General features: G+C 46.0%; 1 protein-coding gene across 1 annotated transcript in view; it reads left to right on the top strand.

Annotated features, from left to right (window-relative positions):
* Positions 1-9,919: 9,919 nt before the first annotated feature.
* Positions 9,920-10,093, top strand: part of SERPINB13 (serpin peptidase inhibitor, clade B (ovalbumin), member 13) — a 10,185-nt gene continuing 10,011 nt past the window's right edge. The window contains exon 1 of the mRNA XM_010854735.1: positions 9,920-10,084. Within this exon, the coding sequence (XP_010853037.1) occupies positions 9,920-10,084 (165 nt within the window). The remainder of the gene's footprint in view (positions 10,085-10,093) is intronic.

Below are 10,093 nucleotides of genomic sequence, written 5' to 3'. Positions count from 1 at the left end.
GCTGGCCCCTCCTGTGCCCTCCCTCCATCCTCTGCCACGTGGCCTGATCTGTCCTCCCAGAGGGCTCCTAAGAGCCCACCGGGGCCTGGGCACGATGCTCGTGGAAACCCTTTCCCATCAACTGCAAGCCAGATACCAGAGCGTTCAAGACCCCAGGACACAGGGCCTTTGTTCTCGGAGGTGTCGATCTGAGTTCTTGATCTCTGCCTCAACTGCATGGTCTGGAGTGACCACTGACACTCTCCGGTAAAGGTGGATTCTGGTCTGGCTTGTGGTCCGGTTTCCCTGCCCTGTGACTGCCCTCCTCCCGGCTGCCCCTGTGTTGGTGAAGTGTGGCTGTAGCTGTTTCTACAGGAGGAGGCGGGTTAACTTCACCTGCCCTTGTGCTGGGCCTCCCCCTGGTTCTGTCTGTGCTCTCTCTCGTTCTCTCTCTAGTTCTCTCTGAAGAGACAAGGGTCATGCCCTTTATACAGGCGTCTCATGGTTTAGACTTGCTCACAGAATAAAAGATTCTCATTGGTAACATGAGGCTGTTCTTCCAAGTCATTTACCCAGAATACATCTCCCACGTGTCAAATTTGTCTCAGATAATCAAAAATCGTCTCTCCCGTGTTCCCTTTTGAGGGTAGGGTTTCCAGGGCTGGTTCCGTACTGACCTGACGGTGCGGCTGGACACTGACCTTGATCTGTATTATGGGTCTGGCATTGCCTGGTGTTGCTTTTGTTCTTATTCTTTTCTTTGCTGTGCATATTTTCTCATTTGCATTGGGGTTTTTCAGAATTTTAATCACGAAGGGAAAATGAATCTATTTACAATAAAGAGAAGAGTGTGATTCTTAAATCTGTCTGAAGTCAGTAAATGCCATCTTTACTGACCTTTCACTGATCAAAATGTTTCCTAGTGAATAAAACATTTTTGTCATAAAATATGTATTATGTGTTACCAACTGACTTTTTTTAGTGATATAAATACTTTTAAGCTCTTCATCCAAAAATGCAATAATACATACCCTATAAAGCTAACAATTCTTTTCAGTTATTTAGGAATAACACATCTTGTGCCAGCAATAATTCTTTTCCCAGCTTTCCACCCTAAGTACATATAAAGACATGCCAAAAAAGATGAAAACTCTCAGTAATTCTAAAATCTAAGAATGATGGCCAGTGGATCATCAGAATAAGGAAGACACCTCTGCTGATCGCACGTCGATGTGGCCGGGTGGAAAGACACAGCTGAGAGGGGACCTGGGAGCTGCCTGTGTGCCAGCCTGCCTCATTTTCTCCCCCCATGCCATCCCCTGAGTTCAGAAATACAAGACAGCGCCAGTCTAAACCAGGCACCCATCTCTCTACTTCGTATTTGTTGCTGTCTCCCAGCCGGAGTCTGTGTGGGATGGACGTGTACACACTGCTGTGTTGAAAATGGATCACTGACAAGGACCTATTGCAGAGCGCAGGAGCTCTGCTCAGTGTCACGTGGCAGCCTGGATGGGAGGGGAGTTGGGGGAGAAGGGATACTCTTATATGTATGGCTGGGTCCCTTTGCTTTTCACAACACTGTTAATCTGCTATACCCCAATACAAAATAAAAAGTTAAAACAAATCTGTTTTCTTTCTGAAACCACTGAAGACTGGATGAAGCTCCCCGAGTCTGACTCAGAGGAAGGCGAGGGCAGGAGCGTGCTCTCCCGTCCAGGCAGTGTAGTCATTCCAAGTGAAGTCCTTCTGGGGGAACAAAACCAGAAGAGCCCTGGTGGAGATGTTCCTGGGTTTGTATGGTACCTCTCTGCTTTGCGTGTCAGAGTCAGGCCATCTGAGGAAACAGAACCACAGAACCACAGTAGATGGAACCCCTGAGACCTGCGGAATTAAGCTCAAAATTAGAAGCCCTCTGACTCTCTTTTCTACTCTCAAACCAGCATGAACGACCCTTCAGTATGTCAGCCGGAGGCAGTGAGGGCCCGGTGGTTGTTGGGCTGCGGTGGGGGCCAGAGAGCCAGCCAGGGCTGGCGAGTCCGGAGTGGGATCAGCACTTCTGGTCCAAGGTCTCCTCCGTCCACAATGCTGCAGGCCGACACATGAGACAACATCGTCAAAAATGTACTCACTCACGTCTACTCTCGATGTTCTGGCAAGAGAACCACGAGCACAGTAACTAACAGCATCCCTGGCGCTCCCTGCTTCACAGGTTCTGTCTGTTTCATCTTAGTGCAACTCAAGTTCTCTTTGACTGCATACATTTTTCTTACAGATTTCTGCCTGAAGTTGCTCTTCAGTTTCCCCTTAAACTGGGGTGAGCCAGAACTTCTAGTGCTTCATCCCCGATGGCTGTTTACTTCTTTTGCACGTGTGGCTTTTAATAAAACCACCATGTCCTTAATCTGTGCTGCAGGTCCTGTAAGTGGTGACAGGGAAAGGAAGCTGAGCGGTTGCCTCCGTGGGTTTCTTTGCTCCAAGGTTGAATGCCAGCTTCAAACTTGTTCTTTCTTCACATTGCTAACATTGTATTCTTGCTTTTCCGAATCTACTGTCTTATTCTTTTCTTCTTAATACCATCTCCACAAAATTTATCCCCATATTTGCACACCTCTTACCAGTATATTCTCCATATTTAATATCTGATTTAAAAACTCTCTTATTCTAATGCACAATTTTGCTTATAAGTAATGATATCCATATTAGTGCATCAAAGAATGTTTTAACTACAAATGGCAAAAAGGATTTAAGAAGCAACCAAATGCATGACAGTGAGGCTGATGGAAGTCCACGCAGGTTTTGTCAATTGACGTGGGTTCTGAATAAACCAGCCCACGTCCAAGGCTGAATACACGGGGAAAACCTGCAGGGTTATAGGAAAAAGTAGTGCCAGATACGGATGGGCCACATCAAGCTATGAGGCTTCAGGAAATTCCTATGACAAGAGCCAGAAGAGGGGTGTAGACAACTTGGGCCTGAAGAGTCAGATTTAAGGAGGCATCACCTTTATGGAATTGGAGCTGAAGTCAGCTGTGATAAGATGTGAAAGAATGGAATGAAATGTAAGAAGACTACTAGGGAGCTAAAAATATAATGTGTGTGTTAGTTGCTCAGTTGTGTTTGACTCTTTGCGACCCCACGGACTGTAGCCTGCCAGGCTCCTCTGTCCATGGGATTTCCCAGGTAAGAATACTGGAGTGGGTTGCCATTTCCTTCTCCAGGGAATCTTCCCGACCCAGGGATCAAACCCATGTCTCCTGCAATTAGAAGCCCACACACTGAAACTACAGAGTAGCTTCCGCTGGCCAAAACCAGACGAGCCAAAAAACTAGACATGGCTAAAAAGCCCATGAACAGCAGTGAAGACCCAGCACAGTCAAAAATAAACAAATAAATCTTAAAAGAATTGTTGCTGTTGTTCAGTTGCTAAGCCATGTCTGACTCTTGGTGACTTCATGGACTACAGCTCCCCAGGCTCCCCTGTCCTTCGCCATCTCCTGGAACTTGCTCAAACTCATGTCCATGGAGTCGGTGATGCCATCCAACCATCTCATCCTCTGTCGCCCCTTTCTCCTCCCGCCCTCAGTCTTTCCCAGCATCAGGGTCTTTTCTAATACCAGGCTCCTGTCCACTGAATTCTCCAGGCAGGAATATTGGAGTGGGTTGCCATGCCCTCCTCTGTTCTGGCCTACCCTTTGCCAAAACCACATTTAAGTATTTAATGACAAGTCTTGCCCTCCAATAGAACAGGCCTTACATTCTTCTCCTTCAAGAGCACTTGGGCTATTCTTGGTGCTCTGCTATTCCATATAAATTTAGAATCGGCTGGTTAATATTTTGAAAAATGAAACCTCTTGGGATTTTGATTGAAATTATAATAATCAATTTGAGAGAATTGAAAGTTTTACAGTATCGAGTCTTCCAAACCACAAAATATTTCCCACCATTTGCTTAAATCTTCTTAATATTTTTATATTATGTTTGATATTTTTCTATTTACAGGTTTGCACATTTTTCAGTTTTAATAAATATGAGATGCTTTTTTGATAATCTTTTAAATTGTACATTTAAGAAATTTTCAATTTCTAACTGTATGTTGCTAGTATATTAAAATATTTGATTTTTTAAATATTGACCTCACAGTCAGCAATTTGCTAAACTCACTTTTCAATTCTTATAATGTATGTGTGGGTTCCTCTGTAAATGATTATTCTGTTTTTTCATTTTGAGCCTTGAGACTTTAATGATTTGATCTATCAATTGTTTGTGGTTAAAGTTTCTTTACTTCAGTTTTTAAAATTAATTTTTATGGAGCTGATTCACAATTTTGTGTTAGTTTGTGCTGTACAGCAAAGTGCATCACTTGCACACACACACATCCACTCTTTTTAGACTCGTTTCCCACATAGGTCATTACAGAGTATGGAGTAGACTTCTCTGTGCTGTACGGTAGGTCCTTACTAGATTGTGTGCATATACATATGTGTGTCGTGTTCTTGTTCAATTGCTAAGTCAAGTTCTACTCTTTGGGACCCCCATGGACTGCAGCAGGCTAGGTTCCTCTGTCTCTCACCGTCTCCGGGAGGAGTCTGCTCTATTTCATGTCCATTGAGTTGGTGATTTTTTAATATATTAATAATAATGTACATATGTCAGTCCCAACCTGCCAATTTATCCTTCCTCCACACCTCTTTCCTTCCTTGGAGACCATAAGTTTGTTTTCTACATCTGTGACTCTTTTTCTGTTTTGTAAAAAAGTTAATTTGTACTTTTTTTTTTAAGATTTCACATATAAGTGGTATCGTATGATTTGGTTCAGTTTTGAACGGAAGCAGTGATAGCAGACACACTTGTTTTTTGTTTGATCACAAATAGAATACTGTTTTTTCCTCTCTCTCCATTTCTTTCTGTGTATTGACTCCATTGAAGAACATGTAGTATGAGTGTGATTCCTACTCAATGTGTGAAGACTCCAACGTTCGAGCCATTAATGTGCCAGTTCTGAGAAGTCCCCGGAGGATTCTTCACAGACCTTGATAAACTGATACAGAGTTTATCTAAAGGAGACTATATATAAGATTTGCCAAGGAATTTGGGGGAAGCAAAAAAGAGTGAAAGGGCTTGGCTAGATAATTAAAACAGGCTTGCCTCAGGTGAGCTGTCCTATGGGTAGAACCAAAGACAGAGAGGCTTATTCAGGTCCTCTGGGGGGTGGAGGTGAGGGGAGTGGTCCTCAGAGAGAACCAGGGCAGGGTAAGGGGCAAGTTAACCACCCTGAGGTCTCCAGTGGAGGCCGGCTTCTGTGACCCTCTGGGGGCTCTGGAGGACAAGCTGCACTAGAAAACTGGCCTCATTCTGACACAAGGGACCCATCTGTCCTTTTTACCCTTCTGCAGGTGAGTCACATCTGAGGTGTGGCTTGGCTGGGGGCAGGTAGCTTCCAGTGAGCTGGAAGTCATTTGACTGACAAAAGAGTGACTATGAACTATTAGGCAAAACAGCAGCTCGGCAGCAGGAGCAGTGGGGGAAGCAATCTGACTGGGACCCCAGGAGCATCCATGCCTTTTAATGAAGAATGAGAATCTTATAGGCAGTATCAGTAACAGACATGTGGAAGTTGTGCCAAAACTTGAGGGGCGGTGGGGAAACCATTAGTGCCCTGGTTTGGGGCTTAATTCCTTCCTCTCCTCACTCCTAAGCATAGAAAGCATTCTCCTATTTTCTAATCATCCACCTATTTCCTACCTTTAGGATCATTTTGATACAGGAAGGAAGAAACCGACAGAAAAATGGGATTGGGGCAGGGTCTAACGATTGGAGGTTGTGATGACATTGACAATTAGGTTTAGAGAAAACAATAACGAGATCTCTAGCCAAAGAGAGGAGGGCTTCCCTGGCGGCTCAGTGGTAAAGAATCCACCTGCAAAAGGAATCTGCAGGAGACTCGGGTTTGATCCCTGGGTCCGAAGATCCTCTGGAGGAAGTCATGTCAACCCACTCTAGTATTTTTGCCAGGATAATCCCATGGATTATCATGGGATCGCAGAGTTGGACACAATTGACGGTACTGAGCATGCGTACACACAACCCAAGGGAGGAATTGCAGAGTTTAGCAGTTTATAGCAGGAACAGTTCCTGCTGATGGTAGCATCCAAAGCGTGACCCTGTGCATGAGCTACAAGCCAGAGGGAAGGTGAGGGTCACTGACACACACGTGAAGACACAGAGAGGGGTGGTGGCAGGCAGGGGGACAGGAAGACATGTGACAAGGACCAAGGGGGCTTCTGGAGGGGGAAAGGATGCCACAGCAAGATGGGGGCCATCTCTAAAGGACACCCTGAAGGTGTCACCCTGAAGGTGACTGAAGGAAGAAAGGCTTGGGAGAAGCAGAAGTAAGCAGAGAGGCAAGGAATGGGGACCTCACCTCCTGATTGCAAGATGAGAGTGGTTGTCCCCAGGCGAAGACTTTGTGGTCTGTGGTGGTCTTCAGGGTAAAGCCAGGTTTTCCTGTAAAAATGAGGTGGTAGAAAAAATGCTTTAGGAGAAAGAAGAGGGCTTATGGAGATAAGTGGGAACTAGAACCGAGAGTCCAGGGTCACAGAGAAAGGGATTAGGAGATATCAACTGATGGACATATTAAAACATAGAACACTATGGCCAGCTCAAATATTTTTTGCTATTTTATTTATTAAAATAAAAATAGTCATTTTATTTTATTTTTTAGTGTCTTTTTTTTTTTATTTGTTTGCATTGAGCAAATTGTGAACATTGAGATTGGTACGTACATTATCCACGGTCTTAGCAGCTGCTTCACTAAGCTGCTTCTTTAGACAGTCAGGTGAGAGGGAAGAGCTGAGATGGACTTCTAGGATTCGCTGCTTGGCAACGGCGGCGAATCCTCACACACTTTACCAATGAGAGTCATCTAAAGAGCCAACAGAGCCAGTAGGAGTGCCCTGGGGTGGCAGGAAAGGCTGGGATTTGGAGGTGTGGTTTCCGAATGCGTTTTCAAAAACAACGTTGTTTTCCTGAAATCAGTGAGCTTGTTGGATGTTCATGAATTATTGGCACTTGGGTTTTCTTTGGAGGGAATGATGCTGAAGCTGAAACTCCAGTACTATGGCCACTTCATGCGAAGAGTTGACTCATTGGAAAAGACTCTGATGCTGGGAGGGTTGGGGGCAGGAGGAGAAGGGGACGCCAGAGGATGAGAAGGCTGGATGGCATCACTGACTCCATGGACGTGAGCCTGAGTGAACTCCGGGAGTTGGTGATGGACAGGAGGCCTGGCGTGCTGTGATTCATGGGGTCGCAAAGAGTCGGACACGACTGAGCGACTGAACTGATCTGAACTGATTCCAGTGTCTGGTGGGCTAGTGGTAAAGAATCTGCCAGCCAATGCAGGAAACGCAGGAGACTTGGATTCGATCCCTAGATCTCGAAGACCCCTGGAAAAGGAAATGGCAACCCCGTCCAGTATCCTTGCCTGGGAAATCCCGGACAGAGGAGCCTGGCAGGCTACAGTCTATGGGGGTCGCAAAAGAGTTGGACACGATTCAGTGACTAAGACAATAACAACCCGGGTCTGGTACACAGTGAACTCTCGACAAACGTTCGGTAAGTGAATTAAAATGAGACGTTTCATAATGAATGGGCAGAATCCTTGAGAACGGGAGTGGTGTGTGTGTGTTGCCTCTCCAGTTTTCCTCAGTACCTTTTCTCTTTCTTTTCTAGGAAGTTAGCTTTCATACTTTACTTCTTCCTTTGCATTTGGTAACCCCAAGTCACGCAACTGAGAAGTTAACTTTATTGCAGGGTCTGGTCTTGTCAGGACAGCGCTCTGTACGTCTGACGTTAGGAAGTACGCTCTCAGATGTTCACCCAGCCTGTAAACCAGCGCTTCCCGGCCTTGGCTGCACACCAGGATCACCTGAGGTGATAAAAATTCTGACGCCTGTTCCTGCCTTAACGATGCTGACTCAGTTGTCTGGTGGTGGGTGGCGGGGGGCGGCGGGGTCACTTGGCCACAGATTTTCTTTTTAAGTTTCCCAGGGGATTTTGCTGTGCATCCAGGGTGAAAACCAGTGGACTGAATGGTTCTTTTCAGAGGGTCCCCCATAGTATCAGGGAGGGAGGCCCCCTTATCACTGTCTGCTCCCACCCCCAGCATGGGGCGTAATTCATTTCTCTTGGTCATTCCAGTCCCTTTCGTCCCGGGGTGTATTCCTGCTTTTAGTCTTGTTTTGTCATCTGGTTAATTTAGATCTCTTTATGCTTGGGCCCCTAAAAGAATGTCTGAGAGACTTTGGAGAAGTGAGAATTGAAGCTCTATTCCTCTATGTCGAGGTGTGTATTACTCACCACACAGTTGCTGACAACTTCAAGTGCAGAACTTCGCAATCATGAAGGAAAGAAACAGAAAATTCAATCCTCAGTTTTGTTGTAACCCTTGCATGCTAATTTTATTAGGGAAATAGCCATTGAGAAACCAAAGCTTGTTTCACGGGAAATGCGAGCCATGATGACTAGGGAGAGGCAGAGAGAGCTATAAATTAAAGACTTCACCTGCTCATTTAGCACATGCTTCCTGGTTCCTTGCCCTGTCACTTCTGTCTTTCCAGAAACCAGGTAAGTTCCTTCTGCACCAACTTGAGATTTCTGTGTTATGAGAGCCCCCATGTTTGTTATTTTGAAAGAAGTACTTTTCTTGTACTAATCCCAAGTACCTAACTCGCCTTGGGGTGGTTTTGTTTAATTCAGTGTTTACTCAGCTGTGACAACGTTATCTTGTCTGTAAGTTAATTCATTTTATTTCTGAGTGAACCTGCAAGAAATCCTTGCAAGGAAACATGGGGTTGACATGGAAGTTTAAACAGCAGATATAAGATGCCTTTGCAGGGATGGGCCCTTGAGAGCAAAAATCCCTCAGAGTAGGCTTTTGATTGGCTTTAATCTCATTTTTGTTTTAAGATTTTTCTTTATTAACTAGTTGTAATTTGGCTGGTGAAAGTGAAAGCTTTAGTCACTCAGTCGTGTCTGACTCTTTTCGACCCTACAGACTGTAGCCGGCCAGGCTCCTCTGTCCATGGAATTCTTCAGAAAAGAATACTGGACCGGGTAGCCATTTCCTTCACCAGGGGATCTTCCCAATCCAGGGATGAACCCGGGTCTTCTGTATTGCAGGCAGATTTAGCTGGTGAAGAAGAAAATACAAAGCATGTTCTAGTTATTTTTGGTAAATGTTAATTGCTCTTTAACTTTTGTGAGATAAGCAAAAGTAATATGAACTCACTGCATAAGCTTGAAACAATATAGAAAGCTATATAAAAAAAGCTCTTTTGCCCCCAGTTAATAATCCATGACCAGAGACGTGTCACTGCCCTTTAAGGAGCATTTAGCCTGGGGTCAGGTTTGCATGCAGCTAGGGACTGGGGTTTAGGAGCTCTCGTGTATCTGGTCACTTTGTCCTGGATTTGAAGCAACTGAGAAATCAGCGTCAGAGAAGGCCACTTTGCTTTTGTTGAGGCTGGATCTGAGAACTCTGCTCAGACTCGAGGCCAACCCTTCCTACAGAACAAGCCCCTGGCCTTGTTCTCGGCAGTGGGACACGCCCGACATGGGAGGGCCAGGCTGGGCCAGCCCAGGAGGGGCGGCGAGCAGGCAGGTGCTGGTGTGGGCAGTTCCGACAGAAGGAGAGAGAGCAGAGCCTCTAGGGGATTCAGCCTGCTCCCTGGGACCCAGGAACCCAGAGTGTGCGGTGACACCCTGTGATTCATGTCCCCTCAAGAGCAGGGCTGGGAAGTGACCTTTCGCTGCGAGGGTGAAACTCCCTACGTCCTGGCTCAGTGCCCGAAGAGAAGCGGGAGAGGGTGCCCCGACACGAAGCCCTGTGGCTAAGTGCCGGGTTCTGGTTGCTGTTGTTCCAGGTCCTGCTGGAATCATCATGGACTCACTGGTCCCAGCAAGCACTTGGTTTGGGTTGGATCTTTTCAAAGACCTGAGTAAAACAGATGAAGGCAATGTCTTGTTTTCCCCTGCGGGCATCTCAACCACCATTGGAATGCTGCCCCCCATGACCCGAGGAGCCACCGCCACCCAGGAGCAGGAGGTAGCGTGG

The sequence above is a fragment of the Bison bison genome, unplaced genomic scaffold (genome assembly GCF_000754665.1).
Source record: "Bison bison bison isolate TAMUID 2011002044 unplaced genomic scaffold, Bison_UMD1.0 scf7180017864349, whole genome shotgun sequence".
NCBI lineage: Eukaryota > Metazoa > Chordata > Mammalia > Artiodactyla > Bovidae > Bison > Bison bison.
The sequence above is the reverse complement of the archived record's forward strand: the minus strand, read 5'-3'. Positions and strand labels throughout refer to the sequence as shown.